Source organism: Bubalus kerabau, chromosome 10 (assembly GCF_029407905.1).
Source record: "Bubalus kerabau isolate K-KA32 ecotype Philippines breed swamp buffalo chromosome 10, PCC_UOA_SB_1v2, whole genome shotgun sequence".
Taxonomy (NCBI): Eukaryota; Metazoa; Chordata; class Mammalia; order Artiodactyla; family Bovidae; genus Bubalus; species Bubalus kerabau.
In genome coordinates this window covers 56023557-56042038 of record NC_073633.1, presented here as the reverse complement: position 1 = coordinate 56042038, position 18482 = coordinate 56023557, and the positions used below count along the sequence as shown (strand labels likewise).

The 18482-nt window shown below is 40.3% G+C and overlaps 1 protein-coding gene across 4 annotated transcripts in view; it reads right to left on the bottom strand.

The window, feature by feature from the left end:
• Positions 1–18482, bottom strand: part of MYO1E (myosin IE) — a 216949-nt gene that overhangs the window by 78539 nt on the left and 119928 nt on the right. For all 4 annotated transcript variants that reach the window (XM_055537799.1, XM_055537798.1, XM_055537796.1 and 1 more), the window contains exons 5-7: positions 8734–8821; positions 4559–4648; positions 331–462 (exon numbers count right to left, since the gene is read on the bottom strand). In XM_055537799.1, coding sequence (XP_055393774.1) covers positions 331–462; positions 4559–4648; positions 8734–8821 — 310 coding nt within the window. The remainder of the gene's footprint in view (positions 1–330; positions 463–4558; positions 4649–8733; positions 8822–18482) is intronic.

Sequence of the window (18482 nt, the reverse complement as noted above, 5' to 3'; positions counted from 1 at the left end):
TTATTGTCCCAGCTATATCTCCCCTCGTGATCTCCTATTTAGCCAAGAATCAAATATCCCTACTTTTGTTCTGAAGTGCGTCAACACTTTATTGATTATTTTACTTTAGGGAAATTGTTGTCTTCTCACTCTAGCTAGACCTTATTCTGCCTGCAGGTAAGGGCATCCTCACGGTTCTTTCGCACATGACTTGCACATCCTGCGTTAATAAAGACTCAAGGGCTGGCCAGACTAGACTATCTCACCCTGAGGACCTGAGGACCAAGAGAAGAACATTTTAAATGTGGAGAAGGAATAGAGAAGTAGGAAAGAAATAATATAAAGGAAAACCTGGTAAAATATGTGAAAACTCCGCTCGCCAGGGTTCCTCATCACCACCCTAGATTTTTCCAGAAGGAAGTTGGAGATCTTTCCACCATCTGGTTCCCCACCTGGACTGAACTGTATTTCAAAGTATTTTCCCTGCAAGAAAATTAGGGACTTCCTTTAATGGTCAGTGAACAAAAACATGATGTTCCAAACAGGCTTGGGATACAGCATATAATTCAAGGAAATTCATTAATGAAAGATATGTTCTGAATTATTCCCAGTTCTGGTCTAGACTTCCTCACTGTTTCCTATCAGACAATAACCTGTGCCTTTGTCCAATCACACAATTCTGTATCATTCTAACCCGACTAAATATGGATACACTCACTATATTCCTTCCCCTTTTCCCTTAGTAGGAGCTTGTCTGCTAAACCAGAAGCTGTAAAGAATAGGACAGAAAAATCACATGGTCCCCTTGATCTAACAAGAGTGAACTCTGCCAGCCTCTTTCAAAGGAATCAAATTTTCCCTCTGAGAGACTTATTTTCATGGCTTTGAGCAAAAGCAATTTCTTTTTATCCCAGGAGCATCTAATATGCTAACATGAAATAAAAATACTTTTATAAGTTCTTTCCAGCTAGCTGAGGGTGTGGGGATTTTTGTCACTGTTGTTCTTGTTAACATTTCCTTTTAAATGACCGCTAATAGGGAACAAAAGAGAATAAAACCCTGGACTGTTGCTGAAAAGGTGTCTAGATTTGTTAAGTAAATAATTTTTTTAAAACTACAATTTAGTTTCTCTTCAGTCCTCAGAAGGGTCCAGGAGTGTAAATTTAAATGAAGAAAAAGATGAGAATGTGGGTTTTCGGGAGTGGTGTGACCTAGGATCAGACTGGAGAGCATGCCCAGCCTAACTGCATTCACATTTAATATTTTTTAAATGTGTATGCTGATGAAGTCCACCATCTCAGGGATGAAGCCTGCCAAGCCACAAGTCTCCGACCAGAACCATTAACTCACTAAGGAGAAGAAAAACACACTGTGTTTTTCCTCCTGTGGATAGCACCTAGTACTGCTATGTTCCTGCTAAGTTAATGTCGATTCTGGGTATCAAAAAAGCTACAAAAGAAAGCCACAGTCTAATTGTCTATTTGTCTTAATCTGCTGACTCTTTCCTCTCCCTCTCCCAAAAATAAACCCCAAGACAAACATCCCGAAGCAGCAGACATAGAGGAGGACCACAAACGACTGCTATCCGAACCACAGTGGTTCACGACAAAGTCTGCTCAACAAGACCCCTCGTGCTTCCTTCCGTGGCCATCCTTCTCCATCCTTCCCTCTGGGCATGTTCTGCAGGGAATAATTCAGTGTCCATTTGCATCCGACCCCACCACACCATCCCATTCCCTATTAATCTAGGGAGAGAAATGAAACAAAACAGGATGTCAAAGCCACGAAGGGCAGATTTGATAAACGGCAAACTCTCAAGTCCTTCTGTTAATGGTTCACAACCTTGGCTGCCCACTAGAAAGATCCTGGGAGCCTCTAAGAAATACTGCCTGATGCCATTCCAGACAAGTAAATCAGTTGCTAGGGACTGGCACCCAGACATGAGTAGCTGTAAGGTCTGGCTGGTTTGTGTTTTGACTGTGCTGGATTGTCACTGCTGCGTGCGCTACTCTCCTGCAGCGATGCAACGGCTTCTCATTGCAGTGACTTCTCCTGTTGGGGAGCACAGGCTCTAGGGTGTGTGGACTTCAGTAGCTGTGGCTCCCGAGCCGTAGAGCACAGGCTCAGGAGTTGCGGTACATGGGCTCAGTTGCTCCGTGGCATGTGAGATCTTCCCAGATCCAGGATCAAACCCACATCCCCTGCACTGGCAGGTGGATTCTTAACCATCAGACCACCAGGGAAATCCACCTGGGTGTTTTTCAGATGTGGCCAAGTTTGAGAATCACTGCTCTAATGTAACGGGAATGCTTATACACAACTCAAAACTGTAATTTAAAAGGCAAAAATCCATAATGAGAGATCAAAAAATTTAGTTTTGTTGTAAGCAGCCTGAGGGAAGGAGAAAACTATATAAAGAGAGGATATGATATTTTAATTCATAAATGAAAAGAAACCTCAGTTCTTGGTAATGTTTTACTTCTTAAATTAGGTACTGGGTACCTCAGCGTTCACTGTTTTATTTTAAAATAGTGTTTGAAATATTTCATAATACAGTTCTTGAAACTTGAAAAGATTTGTAAGTGGAAATAGATGAATTTTGATGATTCCCACTGCAAGTCCATGTGAAGTAAAATTACCCATAATCCCACCCTGAAGCACTTCTACCTCCTCCTACTAATCACTGTAATAGTATATTCAAACATCGATTTGCAGATACCTTAATTATGCTTTATATAAATGTGCATTTTAAAATAAAAATGGGACCATATTATAGATATTGTCCTATAACCTTTTCAAAAAAATTAATAATATATTATGGATATCTTTTAAAATAAATTACTATTAACAGGGAACATGAATATTATAACCTAAAAGTATTGTTGGGTCAAAGACAATGAGCATTTTAAACTTTGATAAGAACTGCCAAATTGCTCTCCTGAGAGAAGATGTCAGTCTTTAACAAATAGTGTCTTCCTCCTTAATGTTTCACCATCTGAGAGACCAAAAATGTATATGGTTTTAATTTACATTTTTCTCATTACTAATGAGCACATCTTTTGATGCCCCATCAGATTCTGCTATGCGTATGCCCGTGTGCATATGTGTGTATCTGTGTGTGTGTGTGTGTGTGTGTGTACACTGCCTTTCTGTATGCTTTTCCCACCATTCCATCAAGGCTGTACGAAATTCTGTTATCAGAAAAATAATAAATTCTGGGTATTTTTGCTTTTCTTTACAAAAACTGACTGCTATAGCCTCCTTGTCCAAAGACAAAAGAATAATTTATATTGGAAATATCAAGGGAAATATTGATTTGGTTACTTTCCTGCTCAGTAAGGAAGGCAAAAGAAGGAAGTTGGGTAGCTAGAGAGTTAAATTTGCTCAAATCCTTATAAAAGGCAGATTGAGATTGACAATCAGGGAAGAAAAGATCCACTGAAAAATTCATTCACATCTTCTTTCCTGTTTCATTACCTAGAAACTTCAAGATAACATAGCCCTGGCATTGAACAGAAAAATTAGAGAAGAACAAATGAGTGAATAGTTCAAATAGTATTAAACAGTGAGGAAAGGAAGGGCAATTCTGACAGATAAAACTCACCAGGGAGCTTAACAATTACTCCATGAAAACTGAGTAAGAATTCTCTTGGAAATAGAAGCTTCCTTCTAAAACAGAAGGATAAAAAAGAAATTGCTTTTCTCCAAAATTCTCACTTATTTATTTTAAAATGGAACAGAATCCACATCACAGATGGTTCCCTAAGTGCTTTACTGCCAGACATAATCTATGGTTGAGATAAGATACAAAATCTACATAAATCAAAGCTACTGAGCAAACATTCACGTCTCTGTAAACGTGGCTTTTTGTCAAACGGAATATATTCATATTCATCCTTGCCAGCCTTCCAGTTCACCCCCTCGGGAGATGCTCAGACAGAAAAATGTCTAACTAGGCATTCAAGGCATTCGGCTGATATTTTCATTACTTTTGGTAAGCAGGCCAGTTAGGAGCAACGTGTAGGCTAAGGTCAGTCACTCTGGCATGTCATTATGTTACAAGAACATGCCAAACACACACACACAAAGCCAAGAGGCGTAGGGTAAGCAGTCATCTCCCTCTGGCCAACAGACAGGAAGAAGTTTCTCTCTAAGGTGCCAGATCAAAGTTCCCCCTCCAGGGTTCACAGATCTACAAAGCAAAACAAGGTGACAAGACCTGGGATCTAGTCTCCTGGGTTCTTCAATTGGGAAAGAAGGCCTTTTCTCCAGTGCCCAAAGCAAAGAAACTTCTCCAAGACCAAAGCTGACATTTCCACTTTCCTTAGGAAGGCAACTTGAGTTGAGAACTGGCTTCAAAAATAATCTTATTTATATCCCCAAGGCTCAAAAAGAACTTGAGTCAAAGGGTGAATTGAAGCCGGACAGTTCACCGCTAGAGAAAAGTAAAAAAAGCTCAAAAAGGCAGCCTCCTGATAATGTGTGAAAACCCCCTATTTCCTTGGGGACACAGAACTTAAATGAGGAATGTCAACAACATCAATCAGGTGGCACTCTCTATCACAGGAAAGAAACTCACAAATCGGCTGGAGTTGTTGTTCCGGACCGTCTTGGCATTCCCGAAGGCCTCCAGCAGCGGGTTGGACTGCAGGATGATGTCCTTGACGTGCTGTTACAGCAGAAAGACCAAAGTTAGGAAGACACGAACACCTACCCGGCAGTGAAAGGCTGGACTTGCCTGAGGACCTGGTTCCTGAATATGGTGAGGGTGAGAGGACTCAAATCCAAGTCCCTGGGATTTCCGGAGGATTTACTCTTTCCTCTCAACAGACCTGGCCCTGTTGGTATGGTCATGTCTTCCAGCTCCCCTGGCTTGATGCAGGATTCCCTGCAGCCAGGGTGCCACCACAAATCAGGATCTATGAATGTTCCCAGACTGGGTTTCCAGATTGGATGGTGCAGCTTTTTCCTGTGCTCCCTGGTATATCGGGGAACATAAGAAGAAGGGGTATCTTCTTGTCTTCTGGCCGGATTCTTAATCATCACTACTCCTGTTCTACTCAACTTCTGTCCCCACCTACTGCATCCCCCTCTTCACTGCAAATGAGAGTTACCTTGAGGGAAATTAAATAATTTCTCCTCCCCCTAACAACATTACAGACACACAGACCTGTGCTTCCCTAATTTTCATGTGCCTGAATCACCTAGAAATCACGTTAAAATGCAAATAATGACTCAGTAGGTCTGAGGTGGGGCCCAAGAGTCCATGTTTCTAGCCCTGGTGTTCCTGGTGTTGCTGGTTTTGTCTGTATAGAGCCCCATTTGAGCAACAAGGATCAACACTGGATTGGGTGGAACAATTTCTGGCCTATTGGAGGGGAAGAATTTGGTTTTCACATACCCCAATTCAGTGTCAGGCTGAAAAGTACAAAACACCCCATGGGCAAGACAGCTCAACAGATACGAGTTGATGTTGGAGAAGGTTTTGAACCAGTGAGTCATTCCTTGTACTTCTAATTATTCACATGCTATGGTTAAACATGTTCCAGAAATAACAAGTCTTTGGCTTGTGCTCTTTAGCTACTGACTAATTTCAAGCCAAGAGTTCTGTATCATTGTCCTCACAGGAAAACAGGAAGAGAAAGATCAACATTAAATGTCTGCAGTCGGGCCACTAGGTCGTCGTCCATAGCAAATCGGATGAGATGAAGGCACTAACCACTGATTGATTCTGCAACAGCCAAAGTGCTTCTCTGGCACCCCCTGAACATTCTGAAGAGCAACGAGAACTGGAATTCCATCCACTGGGCACATGTCATTAGCAATGGGCACAGAGAGCAAATTTTGGGTGGTTCCTCCATGGAATCCATTTCAGAGTTTAGAAAGATATTTCTAAGCAGCCTATTTTCCTTTAAAAACTCATGGATTTATATGAAATTTGCTTTTGTTCGTAAAATAATTTTGACTTTGTGGGTCTTCGTTAATCTTCTGTATTTGTTGTTTGCTGGCCAAACATCCCTACACCATTTACCAACACTCCACTTTCTTGTAGGGACAGAAAAAAAGAAAAGCTCATCTTTGTCTCTTTCCCTCTTTAATTACTGACTTTTAAACTGAAAACCTTTTGCATATATCCATCTATCTATTCATCCATCTATCCATCCATCCACTTTCAGGATGGCCAACAGAATTTCGTGGCATGTGGTAAGCATACAGGGGGAAAAAAGAAAGAGCAAATTAAAAGAGCTTGCTCCAGGTCCATCTTCTAGAGACAGGGTATGGCTACACAAATGGAGAAAAGCATATGGACTGGACCACATCAATTTAAGTCCTAGAGTTGCACTTGCTGTCCAACATGGAAGCTGCTGAGCCCATGCAACACGGCCAATCCCAACTGGGATGTGCTGGAAGTGCAGAACACACACTGGAGTCCAAAGGTTTAGGATGCAAAAGAATGTAGAGCATCTCATTAATTCATTAGTAATTACAGGCTGAAATAGTATTGGGGATATAGTGGGTTAACCAAAATATATTTTAAAAGTTAATTTCATATGCTTTTCACTTTTTTTATGTGACTACTCAAAAATTTAAAATTATGCATGTGGCACCCACCATCTTTCTATTGGATGGTGCTGCTCTAGATTTTCCTTTCATTTGGTAAAGGAGGCCACTCTAAGACCTTTCTACTCTACGTAAGGAATGCTGACCTCTGCCTGAAGCATTCTGATCCCCCAGGACAGAATGGAACACTATTGATTTAGTAGACAAAGCCATAAGGAAGAGAATTTCAATGTGTCTTTTTAAAGTCTACAGCTGACTATGGCAATAACATCATATTAAATGATTCCAACTAAAAAATTAATTTTCAGGGAGAAATCTACCTTGGATCATGATTTCTAATTAAAAAAAAAGTTCCCAGAGGTCTGAGCAAATGATGAGCACTGTGAGTTTGGGCAGTTTCTGTTGACCTTAGCCTTCATCACCATCACCCACTGCTCTCTGGGGCTAGGTTTCCCCAGCCCTGCTTATGCTGCTTTCACTACCACAATGAGTAAAACTAAAGGCAGATGAGGCCGCATCTACCCCTTTCTTCACACTGTCCTCTTGAATCTGCCCCTTCTCTGCCATACTATGTGTGTTAGTGGGTCAGTCATGTCTGACTCTTTGCGACCCCATGGTCTGTCCACGGAATTCACCAGGCAAGAATACTGGAGTGGGTTGCCATTCCCTTCTCCAGGGGATCTTCCCGACACAGGGATCAAACCCGGGCCTCCTGCATTGCAGGCAGATTCTTTGCTGTCTGAGCTACAAGGGAAGCCCATCTTTTTCTTTATCCCTCTCCTGTGTCCTCATTCTTCAGGGTTTCCCCCCTTCTCCTAATGTTTTCCATTAATACTCTAATCCTTCTTTCTTTTTTTCTTTCCTTTCTGTATTTTAAAATTTTTGCAAATTTTTTAAATTGGAGATGTATTCACATGGTTCAAAAATCAAAGGTTCACAGCCACTCTCACTTTCTGAGATGGCCAGCATGCTGCCTATGTAGTATATATCTTTCTAAATAAACCCACCTCTTACCTATCAATAAAGTAAAAAATAAAAGGTTCACAAGGGTCTACACGGAGAAATCCCTCTCCCCTAGTCTCCCAGTTTCCTCCTGGAGAAATCACTGTTACTGATCTCATGTGTATCCCTCTGGAGCTATGTTATACATATCTAAACAAATGTTTTATAAATACATGCTCTTTTTTCTTCAAATGGTAGCACATTATATACAACATTCAGAGCTTTGCTTTTTGAAATTCATGATATATCTTGGAGATCAATCCTTATCAGTACATGAAGCTTCATTTTTATGGTTGCATAATATTCTAGTCTATTATGAACCACAAATTATTTCCCCAGTCACCAACTGATGAACATTTGTTTCTAGTCTTCTCCATCATCAAAAAATGCCACATCAAAGAACTTTATACATGTATCATTTTGCATACATTTCAAGACACCTAAAGGATAAATTCTCCCAAGCAAAACTGATGAGTCAAGGGTGTTTGCTTATAGATTTGAAAAACTTTGCTGACATGTGCCCCACAGAAGTGTACTAGTTCATGTTCCCACTAGTAATGTGTGAGAGGGCCAATGCCCCTATATTTTTAACAACAGAGTGTTTTAAACACTAGAAAAAATTTGTTACTCTGACAGTTAAGAAACAGTTTTCAATGTAGTTTTAATTCGCATTTCTCTTACTATCATGGGGGTGAGCATATTTTCATATTCTGAGTGAATGAAAGTCACTTAGTCGTGTCTGACTCTTTGCAAACCCATGGACTATACAGTCCATGGAATTCTCCAGTCCAGAATACTGGAGTGGGTAGCCTTTCCCTTCTGCAGGGGATCTTTCCAACCCAGGGATTGAACCCAGGTCTCCCGCACTTGCAGGCGGATTCTTTACCAGGTGAGCCACAGGGAAGCCATGTGTTTTACGAGTCATTTATATTTCCTCTTCTATGAGATGGCTTTTATGCCCCGTGTTTATTTTCCTTTTGGATTTGTGACCTTTTCCTAGACTGTATACAATATTAATTATACAGTAGGCATATCCATCTCATAATATGCTGTTTCTCTGCAGATCTCAAATTTCTTGGTTATAAAACCAGTATCTTCTCTGCGGAAGAAAAAATCTTTTTCAAACAGCAAACGGAGCCTTGTCCTCTGGCCCAGCACCAAGTCTCAAAATGGGCCACAGCATCAACTCACCTGGACTTTGGGGCCTCCCCCAGACACCCTGGAGATGTAACTCATGATGTATTTGGCAGCCACTGTCTTTCCAGCACCACTTTCACCACTAAAGAAAGAAAGACAAAAAGACTCAACTATGAAGTGGCTCATGACCAGCTCCCTCTCCGCTGAAAAGACTCCCCGCCCCCAAATAAAACTCTAGAAGAAAACTGGTAAAAAGGAACTTGGCTTAAAAAAAAAAATCACTGAACTGGTTGAGACTAAATCACAACCAGTGATTTAATCACAGTGAAATCACAGCAGGATCAGGTTACCTCTGTGACTTGTATGCTCACTATTAGCATGGTGTGTGGGCTGGGGGCCTGATAATCACCACTGTTATGGGAGAGACTGTCCAGCATTCTAAATGCCCAATAACAGAAGACATGATTAGGACATTACAGAACATCAGAAGGATAGACTAAACAGATTACAACTGACAGCAAGACTGTAAACATGGGGGGCAGGGGGAATCAAGCACACAAAGCAATGCTACGTGAAGTAAATCAGATTCAAATTATATGTAAAAAACTGTAAAGAAAAAAATCACATTAAAAAAACAAAAAAGGCTAGAACTAGAACCACAAAAGATTAGCAGAGGTTTGGTAAAGGAAAAGATACCCTGGGAGACTTCTTTCAGTTCATTATTTTCTAAACTTTTAGTAATCCTGTATTTCTTCTTAATTTAAAAAAAAAGTAGATATGCTCAGGTTTCAAACCATGCGCCATGAACTGAGAACTGATGCAAGCAACTTTATTTTCAAGTTCTAAAATTAAATGATGAGGTAATATTAATCACATCCTGCATAACAAAGACTGCTTCCGCTTTGTGGCCTTACTGCATGGGGAAAGCCTTTTGTTAGAACCATAGAGTCAGATCTTCAAAAACCCCGTTTCTTCCTTCAAAATCCCCTTGAATCGATGACGACCTCAATTCAAAACAAGCTTAAGTCAGTCAGATTTCTCATCTCTCTACAGGTGGCCTTTGTGTTACCATGATAGAACTAATAGGAGGAAAAACTCTGTATTGTGTAAAATAATGATGATATTAAGTATGAAAAATTGAGGGTGCTGTGAGTTCAAAAGACATTTTTTGTGTTTGAATTTCTTTGGATTAATATATGTTTAATTAGAGAGATTATGGGAAAGAATGAGAGAACCATCCTCTGTGAGGCCCTCTAAAGGTCTAACTCCATCAACAAACTCATTCAGCATCCTAATATTCAGTTCCTGACTTCCAGGTCACATGAGTACGGAAACCAAGCTGATATTTCATAAGATATGGTGGCAAGCAGAAGGCCAGTGAGCCTGGGATGACGTGTCACGCCAATTACAGAAGCCATGCTTACTCACAGGCACAGTAGGTATAATAAATATTTCAGTGCCATGAGGAAGTTATCTGTTCAAATGGCCCATGTGATCAGAGGATTTATACCCTAGATCCAAGGTCAAAACATGCACTCTCACTCATTTGAAGCATAGGTTTTATCAACAATGAAACTCCATTTTATAACATTGTAAATAATGTGAACATTTAAGAATACTGGAAAGTCCAAGAGTATAATGGTACAACCAGCCTACCCACATCTCTTATGTCTCCTGCATTAGGAGGTGGTTCTTTACCACCAGCGCCACCTGGGAAGCTCATATACTATTCAGTTCAGTTCAGTTAAGTTGCTCAGTCATGTCCGACTCTTTGTGACCCCATGAATTGCAGCACACCAGGCCTCCCTGTCCATCACCAACTCCTGGAGTTTACTCAGACTCACATCCATCGAGTCAGTGATGCCATCCAGCCATCTTATCCTCTGTCGTCCCTTCTCCTCCTGCCCCCATCCCTCCCAGCATCAGAGTCTTTTCCAATGAGTCAACTCTTCACATGAGGTGGCCAAAGTACTGGAGTTTTAGCTTCAGCATCATTCCCTCCAAAGAAATCCCAGGGCTGATCTCCTTCAGAATGGACTGGTTGGATCTCCTTGCAGTCCAAGGGACTCTCAACACAGACATAAAAAATGAATAGAAAACTATGTGGCAACACAAAGGCAATGCAGTTAGTGTTGAGTGGCAACATAAGCAGAAGACACTACCTATGATAGCTTACAACTATGCAAAAATAACGTATGGACAGGAACCACAATGGAACAAGGCAAAAAATAGTTCTGACTTGTTGGGCAGCTGCTTTTCGGGTGATTCTTGTTTCTTTTGATATGATTTCTCTTACTGTTTAAAGTTTTGGAAGAAGCAATTAACCATATATTTCATATTTTTAAAAACAGCATTTCCAGAAAAAGTGAGATTACACATCACAATGATAATCAACAGGATTAACTTCTTTAGATTATTTCTATGTCACAAGGAAATGGCAAACCACTCCAGTACTCTTGCCTGGGAAATCCCATGGACAGAGGAGCCTGGTAGGCTACAATCCATGGGGTCGCAAAGAGTCGGACACGACTGAGCGACTTCACTATTCACCATGTCACAAGTAAACAGCTTTCATATTTAGAATTCCTTAGAGAAAGCTGTGTGTATGAGAAAGAGAAAAGAAAAAAAAAATCCCATGAAAATTACTGTACACCTTCATAGAGTGATGCCCCCATTCTTTCTCTGGCTAATACTGTGATTAGACATAAAATATTTTGTGTCTTTTGTTGAAAGGGAAAAAAAAGGCAGAATAATGAAAGTGACTCATTTCATATAATAAGTAGGCCGGGCACAATAATAGAACATCTACATTCTCAGTAACTGTGATATTTTTCAGAAGATTTAAAATAATTAGCCTGGCTGAACACTGATCGGAATTTTCATTTCTTGGTTTCAATTTACAGACCCATAAAAAGAAATTTTATTGATCAGAGGCCAGTACTTTGCTCAGAATATGGTATGAGAATGGAATGTTACATAATTACTTGAAGCTTACAATATATATATAATGGTAATTATGTTGTCCCTTTGAGAGAAAAAACTTTCTTTCCCTGGACTAAAAACCCACATTAAAAGAATGTGAAGGTATCTGATTATATAGCATACCTGAAATTATCTGCTTTGCATCTCACAACAAGCAGAGCAATTTGCTCTGCTTATGATTATAAGCAACCTCTCTTAATTGCCTTCACTGGACTTTCAAAGTGGACCAAAAAATACTCTAGAGGTGTGTGTGCCTTAAAATTAGAAAAATGCCCCAGTGGTCCCTAAGTCCAGCAGCCTACCACAATCCTCAAAGTACTTAAAGAAGTGCCCATGTCTGGTCTGTCTTCAGACCTGCTGAATCCTAGTCTCCAAGGATAGGGCCTAGAAATAATTTCTAACAAACCCCCTAGTTCTTATATTGCTGGCTGGGAATCCGCTAAACAAATGTAAAACAAAGTCAAGACAGACTTCACAGGAAACATCAATTCAAAGAGGAAATAATGTAATGTTTCTGTGTGCATTCAATATACAAATGGAAACATTTGCTAAAGTATCAAAGAAATGGAAAGAATGTTCAGGGTGAGGGGGGACTATTAACAATGATATACTAATAATTGGATTCAAAGACTATATTGCTATTCTTAGTCTGAAAGTTATTCTTCGCTTAATAATGAATGGTGTTTTCAATTCACTTCAACTGATTCTAGCAAGTTTAAAAATATCTCAGCCTTATTTTGAGGGGAGACGTCTCATAGAATAAGTAGTCACCCATTCCTTCTATCTCCCTACTTGCTAGTCTCAACAAATTTCTTCTGGTTCTTACCACACTAGCTTTTGTTCCTTTATAACTGTTCAAGTTAATGTAACTGAAATGTTGCTCTGCCAACTTCACATGTATTTGCACTTTATAAAAGATAAAAATTTTAAACAGAAATCGTATGTGCATTTGTTTACCCAACAAGCACTAAATGCCTCTTCATGCTGAGGGCTGGCTGGGGCTGGAATGAGATGGGTCTCCTGGAATGAGAGGAGCTTACTGCACCAGGGGAGGTCAAATGCACTGATGCTGTGGTAACACCATGGAGATGGGGTACAGTTTTAGGGATTGCTGAGCTTGAATTAGGAAAAGATTCCTAAAGAAATTCATAAGCTAAGTCAAGTCACACTACTTACATCTCAATGAGACAGGTTACAGTTAGCCAGGTAGGGGAGGGACGGAGGGAAGATGTGTGAGTAGGCAAGCATTAGAGGGTGCCATTCCTGTCTAGAATGAATGGCTGATAAGACAATGAAGTTATGAAAATCCCCACTGGGTCCTACTTTCCTAGACCTGACTTTATATATGTGTGTGTGTGTGTGTACATATACATATACATATTATTATTAAACTTGACTCCTATTTCAGAAGGTATAATCCAAGGGTAAAAATCACAGCGATAGTTAAGACTTTTTTGTAATTCTTGAGTTATAAAGGATAGACATATTAGTGACTAAAAGAATCCGGAAGATGAGCAATAACACAAGTTCCAAAGGAGATTAGAAAGCAAACTAAAATTTTGCAGTTTTAGTTTGCCTATCTGAAGGTTTCCAGGGCTGGAGAGAAAGGGGTGATGATCTGTCAGGGCCTGTAGTGACACTGAAAAATATAAGTCTCGAGTACATGCAATGGCTGAATGCATAAAATACAAAATCAAGCAGAAATGACTGAGCAAATGATAAAGATTCATTAACATCATGAGGACAAATAAGAGTGACTTGTTCCAAATCAATTAGTATTGTCAAGCAGACAAAATTATCACCTAGAGTCTTCCAAGAAAATGGCCCCAGGGCAATGCTCATTGTGGCCCAGGCCTGATGCAATAGGAAAAACCCAGTGTTTAGTCTGAACATCAAGTTTGAACCCCAGCTCAGCTACTTGTTGGCTCTACAATCCCTTTTACTGTTACTACAGTAAAAGGAGTTAATTATTTATTAAAATAGATATTTTAATACATCACTCCTTAACAGTTAAAAAAAATTTTTTATGTGTATTTCTTATTCAACAACTTCCCCTGTATTCCTCAGCGGAGGACAGGGAAGCCTGGAATGCTACAGGCCACAGAGCCATAAAGAGTCAGACACAACTTAGCAACTGAACATTAATCCCCATTTTGCAGATGAAGTGACTGAGGCTTGCAGAAGTCACACACTTTCTACAGGACAGAATAACGAGTTTGCCCTGTGACTCAACACCAGAGATCTTCTCACTGTACCCCATTACCATGGGTGGTAACAGATGACTAACCAGACAAGCTGACACCTTCTGGCTCAAAGCAGCCAAGTGGACAGAGTGTAACAGTGGAGCCAGGCAGCCCTGGCTTGGTACGTGGCTTCGTCACATTTCAAATATGAGATGCTTAACATGTTTCGTTACCTCTCAGACTCAGTTACCTGATCTGCAATAAAGGGGGTAGGTAATAATACCTAGTTTGTTGTTTAGTCGCTCAGTTGTGTCCGACTCTTTGCAATCCCATGGACTGTAGCCCACCAGGCTCCTGTCCATGGGATTTCTCATGCAAGAACACTGGAGTGGGTTGCCATTTCCTTCTACAGGGGATCTTCCCGACCCAGGGATCAAACCCACGTCTCCTGCACTGGCAGGGGGATTCTTAACCACTGAGCCACGAGCGGAAGCCCAAATATCTAGTTTCCTAGGTTGTAAATCAGAGAAGGCAATGGCACCCCACTCCAGTACTCTTGCCTGGAAAATCCCGTGGATGGAGGGGCCTCGTGGGCTGCAGTCCATGGGGTCGCTAGGAGTTCGACTCGACTGAGCAACTTCACTTTCACTTTTCACTTTCATGCATTGGAGAAGGAAATGGCAACCCACTCCAGTGTTCTTGCCTGGAGAATCCCAGAGACGGGGGAGCCTGGTGGGCTGCCGTCTATGGGGTCGCACAGAGTCGGACACGACTAAAGCGACTTAGCAGCAGCAGCAGCAGCAGCAGCAGGTTGTAAATGATACAAGTAAAGGATGTTAAGATACAAAGCAAGTACTTGAAAGGGGGTTACTATTATGATTATAGATAATATATAAACTAGCTAATGAGCTGGGCTTCCTGAATAACATGCTTCAATTCAGGGTGGTAGGTAAGATTTTCAGGGAATCTGGGATAAAAGGGTAAACTTGAGCCATAGTTCTTCAAGACTGCAGACAGAGGGCAGTCCTCACACAGATCCTATAGTCAGGGTGTGAGATGACTGGGCCTCCCAAAGCCAGGCCAGAGGGACAGGGAGTTTCTAAGGATGCTGGTGCTGGGATAAACAAGAAATTGGAAAGAGTTCCAATGCTAACAATAAAAGGCTCCTGAAATACATCAAAGACAGGAAGACAGCTTGAGAATCCATGAGACCATTGATAGTGCTGAGGCAGACAGCAGAGATAAGACATAACTCAAATATTATAAGTGATCTAATTTTTTAAATTGTTTGTCTTTAATCTTTACCCCTGCAAATCTTAGGGATTCCAAACTCAAAATGTTTCTTGAAGCAGACATTGTCACTATTGAATCTAAGATTTCTGAACTGTTTCTTTTTCCTCTACAAAAATTCTCAAATTCAGCCACTAAATCTTATTGATGTGCCTTCAAAACATCTCTTATGTCTTTATTTGTTCTTTAAAAAATAGTTCTTTGCCACATGTTCAGGATACAATCTAACAAGACTTTGCAAACTGGTGTTGAATACATTAAGGACAGAATAAAAACAGCTGCTTAAGAGTATCTCAAGCAAAAATATAAGAAACTGGGGAATTTCCTGGTGATCCAGGGGTTAGGATGCTTTCACTGACACAGGCCTGGGTTTGAACCCCAGTCACGGAAGTCAGATCCTGCAAGCCTCACCATGTGGCAAAAAAAAAAAAAAAAGAAAGAAACTGCACCAAATGTGATGCTCTCAGATCAACATCATATATATTTTTAATGCACCAGGGCAGCCGATGCAGGCCAAAAGTGATAGGAATTCACTTTTAATGGCAGCAGTAAAGCTGCCACATAAATATTCTCCAAGATCCCGTAAGTCTTTACAGAAGTCAGTTGGCAAAGGCTGCAGAAATGCCTCTGGCTACAGTGCCAAGGTCTAGTCTGATGATACAGAGATAGTAGAGAATAAGAGAAAAACTTGTCACTTTCCCTTCTCACCCTGTATTATTTTATTAAATATATTTGTGTAGATGTCTCCAATAGGTCCAAAGCTACCACAGGCGTGAATTTAAAACATAAATCTAAATTCTGGATTCCAGAGCACAGAAGACTACTGGGCTAAGCAGATTTGGGTTGCTCATTTACTGGGTTCACAGGTGTCTGCCTGTGTCTTCAGGTGCTCATCATTGACAAGGGATGATACTAAGGGAGCTATTTGTACCTTTCTGTTGGCACTGCCTGGGGTCCACATTCACTTTCTAATCCTTTACTCCTTCACAGGGTTATGGAAGGTCACACATCAGTTTCCTCTTTGCCTTTCCAACTTAGGTCAGGTCCTCATCATCTTACATCTAGACCTCCATATTTGCTCAAGAGTCCATCTCTTTTCTACCCACAGACTCATCTTTGTGAACCAGCCTCCTGTGGTAGCACGTTTCTGTTCAGAGGCCTGCAAGACATCCCTGAGGCCCGAAAGCTTGTCTATAGATTACCCAGCCTGTCATTCAAGGAGGTACATGTCACCCAATCAACCATATCTCCCCAAATCAACCAATCTTGCATTACTACGCAAACGCCATATGGCTGTCATACAGAAACAGAAGGGGGAGACCCAGTTCTGGCACTCAAGTAATTTATAAGGACTATTCGTCAATGTAGATTTTCTTTAACCACCACACTGATGTCCTCCTCATGTTCTCCCCATTACATGGTTTGGGTTTCAGAATTTATCAAGCCATCAATGTTTTCTTCGTTCCACCCATTCTATATGGAAAATTCAACCCAAGTCCCAACACCTCTGTGACACTTTTGCTATTTATTTTAGTCCAAATCAATCTCTCCTTTTTCTAAATGCAAACAGCACTTAGAGCTTATTTCAAGCTTCAAAATGATAAACATGTATTATGTGCAACAGAGAAACATAAATTTCAGCAAGGATTGAAAAACTACTGAAAATGAGTGCATGCAAATTTTAAAAAGTGATAACAATATTAACTAGGTGGTATAAAACTCCTAGTAGAGAACATAGGCAAGACATTCTGACATAAATTGTACCAATGTGTTCTTAGGTCAGTCTCTCAAGGCAATAGAAATAAAAGCAAAAATAAACAAATGTGACCTAATCAAACTTACAAGCTTTTGCGCAGCAAAGGAAACCATAAATAAAACAAAAAGACTGGGGAAAAAATATTTGCAAACGATGTGATCAAAAAGGGATTAATCTTCAAAATATACAAACAGCTCATGCAGCTCAATGTTTAAAAAACCAAACAACCCAAATGAAAAATGGGCAGAAGACCTAAACAAACCTGTCTCCAAAGAAGACATACAGATGGTCAACAGACATGTGAAAAGATGCTCATCGTTGCTAATTATTAGAGAAACGCAAATCAAAACTACAATGAGGTACCCTTTCACACTGATCAGAATGGCCATCATTTAAAAAGGCTACAAATAACAAATGCTGGAGAGGGTGTGCAGAAAAAGGAACCTTCCTCTACTGGTGGTGGGAATATAAATTGGTGTAGCAACTACAGAGAAGAGTGTGGAGGTAACCTAAAAAACTAAAAATAGAGTTGCCATATGATCCAGCAATCCTACTCCTGGATAGATATCCAGAGAAAACCATAATTCTAAAAGAAATGTGAACCCCTATGTTCTTAGCAGCACTATGGAAACAAGTATTCATCAACAGAATTGATAAAGAAGATGTGGCAAGTGTGTATGTGAACACACACACACACACACACAATGGCATATTACTCAGCCATAAAAAAGGATGAAATAATGTCATTTGAAGCAACATGGATGGACCTAGAGATTATCATACTAAGTGAAGTCAGAAAGAAAATACTATATGATATCACTTATATGTGGAATCTGAAATATGACACAAATGAACATAGCTACGAAACAGAAACAGACTCACAGATACAGAGAACAGACGTGGTTGCCAAGAGGGAAGGGAGGTGAGGGCGGAAAAGATCGGAGGTTTAGGGTTAACAGATGCAAACTGGTATAAATAGGATGGATAAACAATAAGGTCCTACTCTATAGCACAGGGAACTATATTCAATATCCTGTGATAAACCATAATGGAAAATAATATTTTTTAAAAGGATATATTTTTTAATATCACTTTGCTGTAGAGCAGAAATGAACACAACATTGTAAACCAACTATACTTCAATATAATTAAACAACATATTAAATAGGTGGCAAAAATTAGGGGTATATGAACTGCTGCTGAAATTCAAAGGATGAAGAAATCACTGGGTTGAAGTAGATGAGAACAGCCTTGGGTAGGAAAATAACTCCAGACAGGAAGAGTAATCTGGGCGAGAGACAGAAACAGCTCATAGAACTCAATATCAGAAAAACAGACAACCTGATTTAAAAAATGGGAAGAATTGAATATATGCTTTTCCAAAGAGGAAATGCAGATAGCCAACAGGAACATGAAAAGATGCTCCACATCACTAATCATCAGGGAAATGCAAATCAAAAACACAATGAGATTTCACCTCACACCTGTCAGAATGTTGCTGCTAAGTCACTTCAGTCGTGTCCGACTCTGTGTGACCCAATAGACGGCAGCCCACCAGGCTCCCCCGTCCCTGGGATTCTCCAGGCAAGAAC